Source organism: Vulpes lagopus, chromosome 10, assembly GCF_018345385.1.
Source record: "Vulpes lagopus strain Blue_001 chromosome 10, ASM1834538v1, whole genome shotgun sequence".
NCBI lineage: Eukaryota > Metazoa > Chordata > Mammalia > Carnivora > Canidae > Vulpes > Vulpes lagopus.
This window is the reverse complement of record NC_054833.1, coordinates 96,867,411-96,886,747: the sequence shown is the minus strand read 5'-3', so window position 1 is coordinate 96,886,747 and position 19,337 is coordinate 96,867,411. Positions and strand designations below refer to the sequence as shown.

Here is a 19,337-nt window from a genome sequence, read left to right as displayed (position 1 = left end):
TTTATCTGAAAAGTTGCCTCCCATTCATCATCTTCCAGATTATCTATAATATTCACGCATTGCCTTTCTTAGTCAGGTTGGAGTTATAATTTACATTCAGGGAAATTCACCCATTTGGCATTCAGATTTGTGAGTTTTGACAAAGATATACAGTCAGGCACCACCATCATTGAGATAGAGTACTTCTATCACCCCAGAAAGTTCCCTCATGCCCCTTGGTAAGTGGCCCCACCTGTGCCCCAGCTGCTGCTGACCACTGGTCTGATTTCAAGCCCTGTAGCCTTGCTCATTCCAGAATGTCACAGAAACAGGAATCGGGCAGTGTGCCTTGTCCTGCTCTTACACGTAGAAATAACTTAGTCTGCTTATTGTCCTCTTATATGTACCTCACAGAGCTGGATTTCCTAGCTTCCCTCAGGTGGAGAATTTCATTTTTCCTTTCTATCTGACTCAGCCTTTACCCCATGTAGGAATCTCCTCCGCTGTAGCTCTGATCATCGTGTTCAGATTACCGGGGAATTATCAGTTATCTGTGAAATTGTCCCAGCCGTGTGAAAGTACCTAGGACGAAGGAGGTCTGTGGCCAGTTCTGGCTCACACCTAACTCTGAAGAGCAGCATCGAGGGGCTTTCAGGCCCGATCCGTCCCCTTTCCCTTGCAAGCTTCCTGGGCTCCCGCCTAGGCTCCGTCTGGGGAGGTGACACTGGTGACAACATGGCAGCAGTTAATTCCTCTTATAATGAACATTTTATCATAGGATACTGTGAGACATGCAGAAAAGTGACAAAGGCAGTACAGAATTTCCATATACCCCAAACCCACTACCCTGGTGGTGACCATGTCACAGAAACAGGATACATTTGTCACAGCGAATGAACCAGTACTGATATGCGTTATTAAAGTCCATGCTTTATTCAGTTTCCTATGTTTCTACCAAATGTGCTTTTTTGGTCCCAGGACCCCATCAGGGATCCCACAGTGCATGGAGTGGTCAGTCTCTGTAGACACAGGCTTCTCACGGTGGGGCAGTTGCTTGAGCTTTCTGGGTTTTGATGAGTACTGACCAGGTGTTTTAAGGAATGTTCCTCAATTGGGGTTTATCTGATGTTTTTCTTGTGGTTACACTGGAATTATGGGTCTGGGGGAGGAGAACCCCAAAGATAAAGTTGATTACTTCTCACAGTAGTTCATTTTATTGGGCTTTTCAGAATGTTCCAGATGCTGTGCTAAAGCCCTCGACAGATTGGATCTCCTTTAAGGCTTCTAATAATCCTGTCTATTAAATTCTCATTCTTACCGTTGAATGAAATGGGCTCAGAGAGGTACAGTAACTTGCGTAACATCACACAGTAAGAGGCTCAAACCCAGGTCCTGTTGATTCTACAAATTTTACTTTTAGCCAGTATTGCTTCCAACAGTGGGAAAGCAGTACATCTGCTATTAAAAACCAGTATGTATTTATTTATACCCAACCTTTCCCCAAAAAGCCTGTGTTGCAACTTCTAATCAAGGCCACATTGAGGCAACCGAAGCAGGGTCGTGAGAAAGGCAGATACAGGCGGTTAGCAAGCCCTGCCTCCTGGAAATCGCACATGTCAGCAGCGGTCATCTCCCGAAATGTGCTGCCACAGACCTGGCACCGTCACAGGGCAGTACAAAGCCTCGTCGTGCTCCAGGTCCGTGAGGAGGCTGACAGGTGTGCTTTCAGAGAAAGGAGGTTGGCCATTTGCTTGGTTTGAATAATCAAGTCCTATTAATGTTCGGAATGGGCCTTTTTCTATCTTTATATTGTGTGGTATGGTCTGGCAGTCTTCCAGATGTGCTAGCGGCCACATCTTAGCCCAGGTCCTCCGGGGGTACCAAGGGGTCAGCGGGCTGGAGTTTGGAGGCCAACTGGACCTCAAAGAGGGAGAGAGGTGGGTGTGAGCCATATAGGAAGGCCTCCAGCACATCTGGTACCCAGGTGCCATTGCTTCCTAAAGGATATATTCCTAAAGGAATTTTTTAATTTATTAAATAATTTTTTAACTTTTAAATTTTAAAGTAATCAAAACCCTTCATCTTCCCAAGGATGTTATATATAGTGATTATAAGTAGTACATGGATGAACACTTTTATTTTTTTTGAACACTTTTTTATTTAGGAAAATATTCATTTATTAAGAAAATAACTATTAGCTTCTAGATGCCAAGGTCTGTTTGGGCACTTGGAACAGAACAGGTGGAAATTCCTGTTCCCGAGTGCTGAAACACTAGCAGGGGAGACAGACAGCAGCAAACAATAAATATTTGAATGTGGGTTCAGAAAATAATCATATAACCAATCCTCCAAACCCCTGGTTTCACTGATATTCTCAGGACAAGATGTGCCGTTAGAGCTGAGTCACTGATGGCAGGATGTTGAGAACATAGTAGTGCATGGGCTGCTGGCATAGGGTAAAGGGTGAAGGGGAGCCCACACATTTGCCTCCGGGATGCACCAGGGTAACCGTCTGGGTCAGACACTGCGGCTGCAGGGATGGGTGTTGAAGGGTGGCCTGGTGCTGGAGAGAAAGGCAGGATGAATTTGGCTGCCCCCCACCACCACGCCTGGGTCCCAGCCTTGTTCCATGCCTGGACTCATGCAAGAACTTCCAGGCTGTCCCTGCTTCTGTCTCCTCTTCCTGACTGGTCCCCCTGCAGCACTTCACCAGGAACCCCAGCTGGACCCACAGGTCCCTCTTCCCAAGCCATGTCTTACTGAGCCTTCCTCCTTTTGGCCTCCTCCCTGAACGTGCCCCGCCTGTTCCCACCCCTGGGCCTTTGCACAGACCAGGGGCTCCAGGTTGTATTTTCCCTCCACCTCTCCAGGGCACTGCAGCTCTTAGCCCTGTGCATACTTTTTTTGGTATCTTGGTGCAGCACTTGCTATTTATTTGCCTATTTTGTTTTTTGCCTCTTTGTGCTACTGGGCTGCTGTCTTAGCCACTGCTGTATTCCCAGCACCCAATGTGTGGGCTGTAACATAATAGGTGCCCAATAAATACGTCAGATGAATGAATGAGTACATGAACAAATCGATTGATCAATCTCTCTTATTTCCTGAGCCTGGTGGGCAATCATAGCGGGGAAATTTGAGTCAGTTTATGCCCTCAACCCTCTCCACCTCCAGCACCACCACTGTTTCTCAACTTTGGCAGACAGAAATGGACATTTAAGAGCTCACAGGGGTCCTAAATCCTGATGGTACAATGAACTCATCAGGCCGTGGATTTTAGATCACATCCCCTCTTACTGATTGGTTAGAGCGCTGATTCCTGAGTCACCAGCTCAGTTCAGCCCTGGCCAGCCCCCTTCCCAGCTGGCTGTCCATGAGCACGTCACAGGATACCTCAGCTTCCTCATCTATGCAATGAGATGGCCCTGGCACCCGCCTGTGGGACTCTTGTGAGGATGGAAGGAGAGAGCGCTTGCCATGTATCTGGGGAGTGCTTGGCTTGGGAGAGGTTAGCTGTTATATTCTACCTTCTTGGCTGGGTTACACTTGCCTCTGATTCTGCTGAAGTACAGCTTCCTGGGGTCAGAGTGACAAGGACACTGCTGGTACCTGGTGGCCAGCACCTCCCCCTGGTGCCTTGTCTCTATAACAGGGAAGAGGGACTATGAATTTCTCTGTCCCCATCTGCACCCCAACATTGGCCAATGATAGCTGTCACTGTTCTTTCTTTCCACACAAATGGTTGAGCCCTTGCCACATGCCAGGCACTGGGGAGAGAGGACAGGGACCAGGACAGACAGGGGCCTGACACCTCCAAGCTGGAGTGTGGCCAGGAGACAGATATCAGCAGATGGCACACCATATAAGTCCGCAATAATTAAATGGGGTGTGGGGAGCACTGGGGGTATGGGGAAGGATGTGACCAGGTGGTCTATAGGGCCTGAAGGGTAGCTGAGCCCCCAGATGTCCCTGCTGAGCTGAGGCCTGGACAGTAGAAGTGGAGAGGCCAGGGATTGGGCCACAACCTTTCTGGGCCAACCTGAGTTTGTGGTGCCATGGGCAGCTAGGCCCATTGGGGAGCACAGATGAAAAAAAGAAAGCAGGCAGAGCTGGAGGAAGGAAAAGGACCGGACCTGTGGGCCTGGCAAGGGTGGACGGGAGTGTGGGTTTCGTGCTTGGGCCACCGGGAGCTGTGAGAGGACACTGAGCAGGGAGGAGGGGGATTGAGTGTGCCGACTTGGAGCATGGCCCTGGGCGCAGAGTGGGGAGGTGCACATCTGTGCAGGGAGACAAGACAGGGAGACCAGTGGGGCCTGTGACTGCTTTCTGGGTTGGAGAAGGTGGTGGCTCGGCCGCAGTGAGGGCTGGAGAGATGCAGGCTCTGCCCTATGCTGAGCCCCATGGACACCCCGAGGAACAATGCACAGGCTTTGCCCTCCAGGTGCCCCCAGTCCACACCCCCAAACACGTGGGCAAGCTTCCACCACAGCCCGTTCCCGCCAGCTGGGACGCTGCCAGCCAGGAAAGATGGAATTCCTTTGGTTCCCAGAGTTGCCCAGTGTCTGTACAGTGTGCTGGTGGCCGGGGCGGGGATGTGTTCTGGAACCTTCTGAGATGTGGATATCGTGCCTAATCTTTTCTTTTTCTTCTTCTTTTTTTCTTCCTGCTGCAGCCAACTGGGTACATGGAAAACTCAGTCTCCTACAGCGCTATTGAAGATGTTCAGCTGCTGTCCTGGGAGAACGCCCCGAAGTACTGTTTACAGCTCACAATTCCTGGGGGGACGGTCTTACTGCAGGTAGGAGAAGCAAACATGAGCAAGCAGTTTCTTCTGCCCTGCCCCCCGTGCTCTCACCCTCTGCTTTTCCCTCAGAGGAAGACGGCCAACTACCAGGAGGAAAGGTTGTTTAGCTTAGGGGGTGCTTTTTTCTCAGACGTAAGAAAGGTATTAACTGGGGCCCTCTGGGAAAAAGGAAGAGGGAATGTGCACAGACTGAGCTCCCACTGCATGCCTGCTACAGCCCAGGAGCTTTAGATCTCAGGCTTTGTTGTCTCTGAAGAAACCTGAGGCATAGGTCTTCTGATTTCCATTTTGCAGATGAGGAAACTGAGGCACAAAGGCATGTTGTTAGGCCTTAAAAGGCTATGGAAAAGTGAGTAAGCGAGGAGGAGGTTCTTCTTGTTGGTCTTTGGAGACTCTGATGGAGCTGTCTCCTTGGAACAGGGTGCATTTCGTGTGTATTGGTCAGGGCTGTTGGTTGGAAATGATGCAAACATTCGAACTCTGAGGCAAAAAGAGAACTTGATGCTGTAAATATATTAGGGTAACTAGGCAGTAAAAGACCTTCAGGAATGGCTTGATCCAGGAGTCAAATGATGCTAATATTCTCTTCCCATCACCTGGCTCTGCTTCTGTGTGTTGGCTTCATTGTCAGGGAGGGTCTCTCTATGCCTGGGAAAGATGGACTTCTGTCCTTTAAACATTGTGAGAGCCCATTTTCCTTCTAATGTCTTTCTATAAAATCTCATAGACGATTCTGATTGGCTCTGATGTAGTCCCACACATCCCAGGGAATGCCTTACCCTAGGTTACATACCCACCCTTGACCATAGCCCTACCAAGACCTTAGGGTAGGTCCACCAAGAAAAGAACTGTGGCAGAAAAAAATTGCTGGAGTATATACACACAACATGTTCTGTTTCATTTCAGGCAGAGCCATCCCCATTTCCAGCAGGGAGCCCAACTCAGAAACTAATTAGAGAGACTGCACACTCTCATCATTGGGAGAATAGGCCTTTCTTTTAGGAACAATTTCTTTCTAACTCTGCCCCTCCAGGGAGATCTGCCCTGAGCCCAAAGAGATGCTCCCTAAAACGTGCTTCCAAAGTGGCCACTAGATTGCATAACAGCATTTGAGCCAAGAGGCACACAGTTCAGCCTCTGAGGAATGCTGGGTGCCACAAGCTGACTGTAACAGCTAATTCTTCCTAAAAATCCTGTTCTTTACTGTCACCTCTTGGAGAACGCCAAAACCACGCTGGACTGTCTTTTTTTTCTTTTATGTGTTCTCACCTCTTCCCTCTTTGCCTCCAGCCTCTATCTGTCCTTCCGGCCCCTGTGGGCTGGGGCCTGAGCAGCCGTGGAAGATTCAGGAGGGCAATGATAGGGTTCTGTGGAGAAATTAAGAGGAGGAGTATAGAGAAAAATCTGTCTGTCCCCTGTGCTGCGGGAGGAAGGTAAATAAGCCCTTCCTTGGCCCCATCCTTGAGAGGTCCAGGGCCCTCTGGGGAGCAAAGCTGTAAACACATGGCTACAGAGACAACAGCTAAAATAGAGGCATGTCCCAGAGGACTGGGAGCCCAGAGCAGGGAGTGACTCATTTGGCCTAGGGTTCCAGAGAGGGCTCCCCTGGGATGGTGACGTTACAGCTGGGTATAGAGGGGTGAGTAGGAGTCGAGATTGAGGGAGGGGGCATGTACTCAGGGTGGAGGGAGTGTGAGTACAAAGCATGAACATGGGAGAAGGAGAGGCAGGTTCAGCGCCCTGTGAATGTGTCCAGAGCCGTGGGGTCACAGCCAGATCCTACAGGTCTTATTAGCTGAGTGAAGAAGCCAAGGCTATATCCTCAGGGCAGTAGGGAGCCACTGAAAGCTCCTAAGGGGTAAAGGAGACAATGGAAGGCAGAGAGGGCTGAATGTGGGAGTGCCAGAGGGAGGCAGAAGGGAGGGAAACCTCCAGCTGGAGGAGCCCCCATCTCCTTGGGTGTGTAGTAGTTGCTGCTTTGCCAGCAAGAGGGCCTCTGGGGCATGAGGGGGCAGTGTACCCCTAAGGAAGGCCAAACGTCAGTGAGGCTTGGAGGGATGTAGGTTGCTGGGCAGTGGAATGTCCCTTTAACCCAGGCTGTGGCTGCGGGCCGGCTATGATGACTCGCCTGGCTGGGGCCACATCCGGCAGTGGCCTCACGTCAGAGCTCCCCCTGCTGAGCCGACAGGCGGGCCTGCTTCAGCATCCCCCTTGCTTGCTTGCTTGGTCTCTGCCCCCCCCAGCCCCCACCCCACTGGCTCCGTGGACAGAGGCCGGAGCGGGAGAACGGGAGGAGGAGGAGAGCAGGACTCAGAGCTAGGACTAGGACGGGGAAGCAGACACAGCCCTCCACCCCATTCCTTTGGAAGCCCAGGTGGGTGTAGTCCCCCATCCCCCCCGATGCCTCGACGCCTCGATCTCTCCCTTTGCCCCTTCCATCCGCTTCTACCTTGCTTCCTTCTTGTCATCACCCTCCTCCCCCTTCCCATGATTCACGGATAGCTGTGGCCGTCTTGTTATATAAATGGGTTCCAACTCATCTAGGAGATGGGCTTTGGGCTGGGGGCCTGTGTGGTGGTGAGGTGACTGGGGGGTGCCCGAAGCCCAGGGTGGGGCCCTGCAGTGCCAGGCACGGCGCCCCTCACGTGCTCTTGTGACAGGCAGCAGGATCCTATGCTTTGGGTTTGTCCTGGTTCATATGGCAGGACCCGGAGCTGTGGCATCACCGCAGTCCTCCCTGCTGTGAGTAGAGGAAGGACTGAGAAGCAGCCAGGTGTGCCTGGGCGACAAGGCTAACTGGACGAGCTTCGTCTGGGTGCTCCTGGTCGGCAGAGGATGAAAATGCCTTGAGCCATGCTGTCCGACAGTGGCCACTGGCCACACAACCATCTGCATCTGCGTGTATTACATCAAATTAAGAATGCAGAGCCGTGGGCCACTGGCCACAGTTGCAGTGCTCAGAAGCCACATGAACCTAGTGGCTCCTTATTGGACAGTCCAGATGAAGGACACTTCCATCATCACAGAAGGTTCTGCTGGACGGGCCTGGACCCTAGCAGTTTGCATTTTGACCCCGTGCTCCACCCACCCCTTTCCTGCTGGAGGAATTAGTCTTAGAGTGCTGGGGGTCCGCAGTGTTCTAGCATCACTGAAGAGGTTCGTGTCCTCCTAAGAGCACGGCTCCTCCTTACCTAGGAGTGACGTTGGGGCTGCAGGGGTCCCCACCCTCACCTGCCAGTTTCTTCCAGGCTCCGTATCCATGTGAATCTATTTCCTCTCCCTCCCCTCTCTCCCCCTATTCCTCCCCCCCATTCCTCTCCCTCTCTTCATCTCTCTCTCTCCCTTTATTCTTCTCTCCATCTATTCTTCTCTGCCTCTCTCTCTCCCTTACTCCCTCTCCCCCTTCTCCCTCTCTCTCTCTCCATCTCTCCCTCTCCCTCTCTCTCTCCCTTTCTCCCTCTCTCTCCCTCCCTCTCTCCCTTTCTCTCTCTCCATCTCTCTTTCTTCCCTTCTCCCTCTCTCTTCCTCTATTCCTGTCTATTCCTCTCTCCTTCCATCCCTTCCTCCCTCTCTCCGTCCTTCTCTTCTTCCTCCCTCTCTCTCTCCCTCTCTTCATCTCTCTCGCCCTCTATTCCTCTCTCTGTCTACCCCCCATCCCCCTCTTTCTTCCTCTCTCTCTATCTCTGGCTGTGTCTCGCTCTGCTTCTGTTGCAGTTTCTCTCTCTGATGTCTTCCTCCAGGCCTCTCTCCACCCCAGCCCTTCTCTCTGTGCCTCTCGACCTCACTCCCTCTGTATCTCCCCCTCCCTCTGTCCCTCCCTCTCCACCCTTGTCTGTCTCCCAGAGACCTCCTTACAAAGCTGCTTTGTTAGAATTGGAATCGCGCCTCCCTCAGACCCCGGGAGCTGACCTATCTGAGTTCAGGGCAGGTTCAGAGCTACTCTCGGGCCAGCGCGCCTTCTCCCAGCCCAGGGACACCGAGCGCTCTGCCAGCAGGTCGAGTCTCCAGACAAAGGCGCCAGCCTCCCAGCCTGGTCCAATTGGTGTGTTTCTGGATGCTTTGTGTTTTTCAGCGTGAGCTCCCTAATGCCATGTTATTAGAATCCCCGGGTGCGGAAAGGGCCTATTTATCTTCTTTCCACCTTAACTCCCTTTGTACTCCCGTTCCATTGTGAGAACGCAACGACATAAGAACATAAACGGTGCAATGAAAGCATCCGGGGCCCTCCTTGCCGGCCGTGGGGTGGGGTGGCCGGCCTCCGAGAGCCCTGTGGCGCTGATCATCTAGCATTTCTGCCTCACGGTCGGGCGTCTGCCCATCCGTGAGAAGTAGACAGAGCGCCCTGCTCCTAAAACAAGGTTTCAGACGGAGCCAGAACAAGGAGACTGTCCTCCTCTGATGGTCTCCAAGGCTGGCTCTTCTCCCAAGGGGACCTCCGGAGGCCAGGCTGCAGGGGCAGGGACAGGGTGGGTTCCCTTCTTACTGGAAGCTGGCGAGAAAGAGCTTTCCGGTCTGAAAAGCACGTGCTGTTTTTTCCCTAAGAAGTCGGGCCAGGAAGGAGAACTTGGGAACAGTCACCCACAGTGCACCCTTGGCTGTTTTTCTCACCTCTCGAGACAATACAACAATGAGAGAGAACTTGGCAACTTTCGAAGAGGAAATTAGGCAGAATTTGCCTGGAACGAGGCCCTTCCAGTGTTCGAAAGATTTATCGCTGGGAGAAGTTGGCGCTGGCCGGAGCAGGGCTGCCTGCTTTCAGGGGCTCTTTCCCATGCTTGAGTCGAGTGACCCTTGGGACTCTGAGCTCTGCCCCGTGTCCCGCGGGGCCGAGTCGTCCTGGCTTGGCCGCCCGCACAGCAGCATGGAATCCCTGTGCAGAAACTCGCCCAGTCCCCCGGGCCAGGCCCAGCCCAGGCCACTCTCCCTTTCATTGGAAGGCACTTAGAGATGCCTGCGCCGGGATCCTGGAAGTCCCCCAGCAAGCAAGCTCTGTCCTCCTTCCTCCTTCGAAACTAGACAAACCAAAGGAAGGAACGGTTCACGGCCCACCCTCTCTGGCTCCCTCAGTGAGAGATGCACCTCCCCTCTTCCGGAAGAAAGTTCTGGCCCACCCTCTTGTTTGCGGGGTGGGGCCTCCTGGAGATTGGAACAGGAGCCAAGCCTTCCTCCTTCCCTTTCACCAGCATCATGCCTTCAGACTTCCCAGCCCAGTTCCTGGAAGCCTGGTAGAGCCCAGGCACGTGGCTCTCATGTTCAGGGTGGACAGCCTGTGTGGTCACACAGACCTGAGTCCCAGCTCAGCTCCACCACACACTCTCTCTCTCTCTCTCTGTAGCCTCAGGCAAGCAGGGATAACCTCCCCGGATGGCTGGTTTCTCTGTGAGCTCAAGTCATGAGACCTGCCTCCTTGGACGATGTGAGGATCATCAGTGTTATTACACATAAAATACTTTGCACTGTGCCTCATCACATGTATTTAAGCAAATACATGTTGGGGAAGAGAGGGTTCCAGACTGCACAGTTCCTTTCAAGTTTTACTGCATGTGAAATTTTCTTCAGTGAGCAGAAGGGGTGATGCTTCATCCATCCATTTAGCTGTCCACCCACCCAATCCATTTGTACATCTGTCTGTCCACCCATCTATCCTTCCATCTACCCATCCAACATCCATCCATCCATGTATCCATCTGGTCATTGATTCGACAAGTCAGCCAGTCTTTCACTTAACAACATCTCTCTCTATGGTTTTTGTGGACACCATGGTGAATAAGTCACACATGGTCCCTGACCTCTAAGAGCTCATAGCCTTGACAGAAGGAACAGCAATTGAAATGAGCAATTGCAGGACAGTGTAGTTCTGTTAGGCGAGGCAGCATCACCTGATGTGGTCAGGGATGGCGAGGGGAAAGCATTTCAGGTGAGACCTGAAGGGTAAGTGAGTAGTTCAGCAGGCGGTGAGTGAGAGGGTGAAGGCACAGTGTCCCTGGTAGGATGATGTTCTGTGTGAAAGCCAGATGAAAAGCAAGGCCGGCCAGGTCATGCTAGATCGTGCTACAGTGACAAGTAGCCCCAACTTCCAAGTGGCTCAAAACAACAAAGGATTATTTCTCACTCAGGCTACACATCCATCGTGGGTTGGCTGGGAGCACTGCTGACGGAGCCAGCGCCATCAGGAATGTTTCTGGTTACCATGGCAAGGGCAAAGGGCCCTGCTAAATACAGCACCAGCTCCCAAGAGCTTCCACTGGAAGTGACACGGGTCACATCAGCTCATGCTTCATTGGCCAGGGCAGGCCCTGTGGCCACGAGTCCCTACCACATGCTGGGAAGAGAGCTGGCACCTTTGGGAGTGGACACCAATGACACCGCAGCAAGTCCAGGCCTTGGCTTGCTCACCAGAAGAGTGGCAGGAAGGGATAGGTTGGGCTGGCTCAGGTTGAGTCCTTAACCTGTTATCCGTGGTGTATTCCAAAACTTGCCTACACACTGTGTGCGTTTACCTGCATGTGTGTGTGCTGTACAGATGTGCACTTGGCTGTGATTCTACAGCTTTTTTTCCATCTCTCAAAGGGCTTCAGGTTTCTATAAATCCCCCCCAAAACTGAGAACTCCTGGACTGGGTCAGATCCTTGAAATCCCTTTGAACCTTCAATTCAAAGAGCCTCATTATTACAATGGATGGACACTGTCTTCCTGCAAAGTGTAGCCAGCCTGGGGGGCAGAAGGGCGACTGTGGCCACCCCTCCTCCCGCTCGTGCTGGATAACGATGAGCCCAGCGGGTGGGCTGGGAGACATTTGCTGCCTCTGCCTCCCAGGCAGAGGCGCACAGTTGTACAGTACCTCCCCTCTGCCTGTAGCGTAATGAATTCATCATGCGAACTTCGCGACACCAGCCTCACCCAGGAGGTGGCAGTTAACCTGCCCGGCCTCTGCCTCCTTTCCCTATCCTGTGGGTGGGACTGATAAGCTACAGAGGTGGGATGGGGCTCAGAGAGTGGCGGGAAGGAGTGCCAGGAAGTTGAGAAGGGAGGGTGGCCCCGACCAAGGCTCTGGGGGAGGCAAGGAGTTTTGAGATCAGAGAAGAAGGGGGCCAGTGGCTTGTGCCAGACAAGGCCGTGAGGGTGATGGTGAGGTTGAGGCAAGGCTGGGTCAGCTCCCAGGTGGGTGGCACGGCCTTCCCACCTGCTCTGAGCCTCCGTTCCTCACCTCAGAGTGATATGTGCAAAGTACTGTGCTCAATGCCTGGTGGGTCACATCAGCCGGCATTACTTCCTGTGGGATCTTGCTTCATACCCGTGCCTCAGAGAGGCAGTCTTCCCAAGCCTGAACTACAGACAGGGAGGTCCAGAGTCACACAGCTGTTTTCAGCTGGGATCTACAGACTGCTGTGCTGAACCCAAACCAGCCTTCTTCCCAGAATACAACACTGACTTCCTCCCGTTGAAACACTCATAGGAAGATGGATATGGCCGGGCAGCTGGGTTGTAATAGCAAGGGGGTTCACGTTCTCCCACATGAGCAAGCACTGGGAACATGTAGGGTATTCCTCCTGGAAGGATAGGCTGTAAGCGGAGGTGACCAGGGCAGGTGAGATGGAGTTGTGTCCCTGAAGACACCTTCCTCCCCATCCAGACCATGAGGCCACTGTGAAAGGCAGGACATAGTGGACCCAACTGAGACCTGAAGATGAGGTCCCAGGTGCCAGGGCAGGAGAAGACGTCTCTGCATCTATTCCCGCTCCACAGCAAACTGGCCACTTTGAGGTCTGGGCAGAGCCAGGCTGCCTGTGAGGGATGTCAGGAGGGCTCGAGGTATAACCAGGAGAAGCTGCAGCTCTGGGAGCTGGCTGGCTCCTTTGGGAGGAAAAACTGCAGAGAAAGTTCTATGGAACATCCATTTTTGAGAAGGAAGAAGTGTCCAAAGGCGTCATGTAGATCAATCAGGATTCCCAGATGGAAGCAGCCAAAATGGACTCAGGCAGTCTCCAGTAAAAGAGGAATATGCTCGAAGGATTGATGGGAGCCTGGAGAACAGGCTTGGGAAATGGACTGGAGCTGAGGCAGGTGGTGGGACCATATCCTAGCCTTAAAGACACCTGCCCAGGAAGACACTGCTCTGCCTCGTAATGAATTCTTTCCTCCTTCATCCTGACATTAACTTTGCTCAAGACCCCGAGTCCTGGGCAGGAGCTCCAGACTGATATAGCCTAGATCACCTGCTCACACTCAACCAAGAGAGGGGCCGGGCCCCCTTAAAGATCCCTGACTGGCTTGCATGGTGGGGAGGTCCCCGGAATGGGACACACTGCGCCAGGTCATGAGGGAGTCAGGTCTGTGTTGGATTTGGTTGCCAAGGCAAAGGAAGGGAATCACCGTCTACCACTCACTACCACTGGTCTGCTTTCCGGTCTCTCTTGCTTTGTGTGTTCATTCTTGCTTGTGCAACTAGCCCTAATGGTACCAGGCACTGCTAATCAGCACTGAGGATTTGGGAATAAAAGTCTGCCCTCAAGGAGCTCACAGCCCCCTCATTCATTTGTTCATTCATTCATTCAGCAGGTGTCACTTGGTCATGCAGGTGGTAGTCACACACAGGCACGTGTTTCCGGAGCATCACGCTGGAGCCAGTGAGCACAAACAGGGAAACATGCCTTCTTCGCCTGTCCTTCCTCCTGCTCCTCTCTCTTCCTTTTTGTCCTCACTTGGTCATTCAGTCTAGCCAGTGACACCTTATGGGCACTGCCTGGGCCCAGTGCATGCCCACAGAACCAGTAGAACAGCCCACATCGGCCCTAGACCAATGTGGCCAGACTTCCCATACTCATTTCCTACTGCTGCTGTGACAAACTGCCAACAAGGTAGCAGTTAAAACAACACATATGTATTATTTGTTTGCAGTTCTAGAGTCACGGGTCCCACTGGGCTAGAATTAAGGTGTCAGCAGGGCTAGTTCCTTCTGGAAGCTCATGGGACAATGGATTTTACAGCTTCAGAGACTGCCTGTGCCCCTTGGCTTATGGCCATGACTCCAGCCTCTGCTCCGTCTCTGACTCTCTGACCTCCTGCATCCCTCTTGTGAGGACCCTTTGATGACTTTGACTCATCCACATAATCCAGAATAACCTCCTCATCTCAGGGTCCTTAATTCACTGAAATTTACGAAGCCCCTTTGCCACCTAAAGTAGCATATTCACAAGGCTTAGCATGTGGACAGTCTGAGGGTCCTGTATTTGGCCCAGCATGCCTGCCCCATTCTCTGGTCCATGTGGTGTGCTAAAAACACACACTGGGTTTGTGCTGGGGCCAGCTCATCCCACCTTGTACCAGCTCCTGAGAGCCAGTCCTACACCGTCTTCCCAATCGTGGTCCAGGGACATCCCTGCTGGTGGCACAGAATCCTCCAAGGTGGGACTATTCACAGCACAGAAGGTGGCACGTGCTGTGATGGGGGCCTTTTTTTATTCTGGAAAGCCTGTTGTTCCACATTTATCAACACACCACTGGCCGTGGCCGCATGGATACTGATCACTGCTGTTTGTAGAGCATCTGCACGTGCCAGGCCCTGAGCTAAGTAAGCATTTTACAGGAATTATCTCATTGTTTGGGATCTTTGCATTGGTCTCCCTAAGCATGGGATGTATTTTATCATCCTAATGAACAAGAACTGTCATAAGACCACAGAGCCAGGTCAGCGCTGATAGGAGGTGACTCAGCCACAGACTCTCGGGGTGCTGCCGGTCCCGTGGCAGACTCTGCTTTGGCCTCCACTTCCTCGGTCAGGTGGCACAGGCTCTGCATCTTTAGGGGACTGGAACCCAGGGCTGTTGGACACTCAGTCACCGTGGAGGTCCCAAAATCACATAGAAGGTATCCCCAGGCCTGTTCCCCACTCAGGGCAGAGATAGATGCAAACTTGCCTTGCATCCATGGGCTGGTATCAGCCTGTTTGAGATTTGGAATGAGTCCCTGAACTTGCCTGCAGGAGCCTGACAACCCTCTGCACTGGCCACTGAGCTGATTCATTTCATATTCAAGCCTAGAGATTTCCCCAAACTCTGCCCTGGGAGAGTGGCTGAGCTTCACCAACACTTTGGGTGGGATACTTGGGTCCCCTGGGCAGAGGGTGACCCCTGAAATTGTAACCACTTGTACATGCTTGTTTGTGTGTGTCTGTATAGGTTGGGTCCATGGAAGCTGGACTCTCATGCTTGGAAAGAGGCTCCGACCTTTATCAGTCCCTGGACCGACAAGGTCAGGGTAAACTTGGGGCAGAGGGCCGTGGGGCTGTGGGGTCCGGCAAGAACAGACACTGTGGGACACTTGGGTGGCTCAGTGGTTGAGCATCTATCTGCCTTTGGCTCAGGGCATAATTCCCAGACTCTGGGATTGAGTCCCACATCAGGCTTCCTGAATGAAGCCTGCTTCTCCCTCTGCCTATGTCTTTCTTTCTTTCTCTCTCTCTCTCTCTCTCTCTCTCTCTTTCTCTCATGAATAAATAAATAAAGTCTTAAAATTAAAAAAAAAAAGGCAGACAGGCATGACAATGCTGACAGTACCAGCCTCCCAGGGTAGACTTGCGAGGACTGAACAAACCAGTCCATGCATGGACCCTCGTGCTGTGTCTGGCACACAATAAATGTGCCATAAATACTGCAGTTGCCACCAAGAGCAGTGAGTGAGAGCAGCGGCAGTGTTACGCATGAGAGTTGGCTGGACCTTCCCTGGGCCCTGATGTGTTCGAGATGAGTTGATGACAGCGGTGATGGCAGAGATGACTGCATTTCTGGTGACCACCTACTGTGTGCTGGGCCTGGTTCTCTCTGCTCCACAGGAATCATTCCCAGTCCTCACAACACTCTTGCAAGGTCAGGGTTAATGGCCCCATTTTACAGATGAGAAAACCCAAGCCAAGTTGCCAAGGTCTGTGAACTAGGGTGGCGTGGATCTGGGAAGGTTTTGCTCCCTGTGTGGTGGTGATTTTTAATTCAGGTCTGCCTGAGTTCAAGGCTGGATGCTTTCTTCCCTGCCTTTCTGCAGCTGGCAAGAGGTTAAACCCACAAGCTCTGAAGCCAGCCTGCCTGCTGTGAACACACTAGTTGATGTGAGATCTTGGAGCCTCGGTTTTCCCTCTGTGAAACGGACATAGGGCTGTTGTGAGGGCTGATGACAGTATGTGAATAACAAGTGCCAGGTACCTGGAGCAGTGCCTGGTGGGAAGGAGGCACCTGAACCGCTCCCACCCCATTGTCCCACCACCATGCCTGCTTCCTTTCCTCCCAGCCCCTCCCATGATCCTAAATAAGCCAAGATCTGTGTACAGTGAGCACTCTTCCAGCTACCAGTGTCCAGAGTCACTCCTACCCAGCAAAACACGCACACAGGGGAATGATGTCTCATTTCAGGAAAAGTCCCCCTGGTTGTCACTTCTGTTTTGTACCCAAAAGGTTCCACTGGGCAGATCCCTGTGTCAGGGCTGCAGAGCAGACCCCGCTGGGCAGAGCAGGCTGGGACCCCTGTACTGTGCTCTAAAATGCTGCAAACTGGTGACTGGACCTTGCTGTCCTGTTCTTGTCGTTGCAGGCTGCCAACAGCTACCTTCGAGACCAGTGGTTCCATTCTCTTCAGTGGAAGGTAAGTCCTGACTCAGTTTCTGATTGAAGGCGGCTGCCTCTGTTTTGGGCAGCCTCCTGGCTCAAAACTAATCTGTAACCTGGAGGTGTAAAGGTGGACATCCCTTGCCTTCCAGACGGCTTAGCCGAAGAGCCTTGCCCCATCGTGGAATGGGTTGTGTAAATCCCCTTCTGTCTCTGATGCTCGGGACCTTTCTCCTTCCTATGGCATTCCTGCCCCATTGGCCGCTGACTTTGCCCATGAGCTTTTCAGCCTTTGCCACTTCCCAAAGGATCATAGAAGCATTTGCTCTCAGAAGAGGGGCTCTATTAGGGGGCTGGGTGAGGCAGGGCTTGAGGTTTCAAGATGCTGGGTTGAAAATAACTTCTGAAGGTTGCTCCAAACAACCAACATTCTTCCATAATTTCCACTTCCTCTCAGTTACCTGGTTCTTTGGCCTAATTTTCCAGTTCAGCCTCCTCATAGGATCGTCCACAGCCTTTTAGCATGTCAGGAAATGAGTTCTCTGCTGGTCACTGTCAAGACCCAGGGGCCAGATCTACTGAGAAAGATCCTCCCAGCCCCCAGGGAATCCACATTCTGCCCCAGGGTGTGGACTGTGCGGTCAGCCTCTCTTTATGCCCCGCCTCCCTGGCCCTCCCGCCCTCTGATCTTTTAGTTTAGAACAAGCTGTGACAGTCCTGTGGCCTCACAGGGCCAACAGGGCATGGCTGGAATGACCGGTGCATGTCCTGAGCTGTCATTGTTACAGTTAGCTGGAGAGCTGTGGAGCGTGAGCAGCTGGCCGTATGCAGGGTATAAGGCCTCATGCCATGTTGGGCTGAGCCGGGGAACACTCGGAATTCCTCCCGTGCCTCCAAGGGACTCTGGTCACAGCCAGCCCCAGGATGGAAATACAACCCCAGAAAGTAATTCCTAGCCCCAAAGAGGGCCACCCCTCCCTTCTCCCCTGACAGCTGCAGGTCCTCTCACTTTGTGCCCACGTGGCAGTCTCGGAAGCTCACCAGAAGTCTCCACGTTGGAGCTGCAGAGGGAAAGGACTAGAATTTATTGAGCACCTACTGTATGCCAGGAACCTGAACCTGGGCCCATCATGGCCACTTCATCCTCGCCCCAGCCTGGTAAAGCTGGTTATTGTCACTGCTCCCATTTTCTGCACAGGAAAGGTGAGGCAAGGCTGGAGCCCAGCCCCCATAGCTTGTCAGGGCTGGAGGCAGGGTACAAACCTAGGTCTCCCTCATGACCACAGGTTTCTGAATGCAGGCAGAAGGCAGCAGGTGGCAGCCAAGAAGGCCCGGTGGCACATTTCTGCTCACAGAGTCAGCAGGAGCCACTGAGAGCTCAGTTTCCCCAGTGCGATTATTCCTTGTCCCTGAAGCGTGGCTCTCCGCGGCTCTCTGTGGCCCTACGCATCCCCAGACAGGCAGGGCTTACGTCAGGACCTTCTGAGGGCCGTCTGGGAGTCAAATGCCAGAGCAGTCCAGGGGCAGGGAGGATGAGAGGGATGGTATGGTTGGGGGCTCGGATGGAAGGGGCCATTTCATCGCCGTAGACCCCAGCCACTTGGCTCCTCCCCTTTCTGTTCTCCGAAGGTGTTTTCCCAGTGAGTGGCAAGTAGGTAATCGCCTTGCTTCCTCTGCTCAGGAAGGGGCAGGAAGTACTTGGAGACATCCTGCCTCCTTGACAGGCAGGGGAAAGGCCCCATTGCAAAGAGGGCCAAGACCAATGTCAAGGGAGAGGTTGGCTGTCTTGGGTGGTATTCCACAAAGCTCGGTCGTGCCCGGTCTGCTTGTTCTTCATCTGTTGTCTGCAGCCTATGGGAACCCCTAAAAGGCAAGGCTTGGGGAATTCGGGAATGGTGTGCAGCTAGCAGGGATGACCAAGAAGGTGGGCAGAGGAAGCTGAATTTCAGAAGATGGACAGGCTAGAAAGATGATTTGAAAGTGACAGTCTTGGGACGCCTGGGTAGCTCAGTGGTTGAGCATCTGCCTTTGGCTCAGGACATGATCCTGGAGACCCAGGATTGAGTCCCGCATCAGGCTCCTTGCATGGAGCCTGCTTCTTCCTCTGCCTGTGTCTCTGCGTCTCTCTCTGCCTCTCTCTGTGTTTCTCATGAATAAACAAATAAAATCTTAAAAAAAAAAAGATAGTGATAGTCTTGAAACATACAAATTTAATCATCAAGTATTGTGGATTGAATGAAAAAAAAAAAGATAGTGATAGTCTTGAAACATACAAATTTAATCATCAAGTATTGTGGATTGAATGAGTACAGAATTGGGGATCCCTGGGCTTCTCGCAGTTTTCAGGAAGACCTGGATATCTACACTCAATTTTGGTGCCATTTGGTTTCTTTATGGTTGTTAAATTTAAAAAAACAAACCACCCCACCCCCCCGCTGCCAAAACAAAAACAAAAACAAAGAAAAGCATCCAGGAAACCCGAGTCAGAGCTTCATGGAACTGGAAAATGCCTGGCAGTGTATGGCCCTTTTGCCAAATGGTAGGTGGTGGCCTTTGTTCCCACAATATAAGTTTTCACTTGTGTCTTGTCAGGTATAAAACTGGCAGATTTCCCCCTTTAACAACTGACACCACCCCACCCCACCCCACAATAATTTAGGTAGGCTGCCACCAGGTGGCAGCGGTATCTTAGTGTCAGCAACTTGGTTTCGGTTTTGATGAGACTGGAGGAGGTCTCTTTTCCTTCCTTTTTAAAATGGCGAGGGCATCTAAGGTGTTTTGGAGGCATGTCCAGCTCGCAAAATGAACTGAGAGACCTGGAATCAAATTCTGGTTCTATGGCTTACTCTTAGGGTCTGCATAGATTCTGGCAAGTGTTCATTAATTCAGATGCAGTTACACCATACCAGGCATGGCTGTGCACTTTCCTGTCCCTTGTCATTAAGCAAATGAGGAAACCAAGG

General features: G+C 52.3%; 1 protein-coding gene across 1 annotated transcript in view; it reads left to right on the top strand.

Moving 5' to 3' along the window:
• LOC121499956 (c-Maf inducing protein) overlaps positions 1-19,337 on the top strand; it is a 229,222-nt gene that overhangs the window by 135,220 nt on the left and 74,665 nt on the right. Inside the window, exons 2-3 of the mRNA XM_041771256.1 lie at positions 4,649-4,774; positions 16,361-16,411. Coding sequence (XP_041627190.1) covers positions 4,649-4,774; positions 16,361-16,411 — 177 coding nt within the window. The remainder of the gene's footprint in view (positions 1-4,648; positions 4,775-16,360; positions 16,412-19,337) is intronic.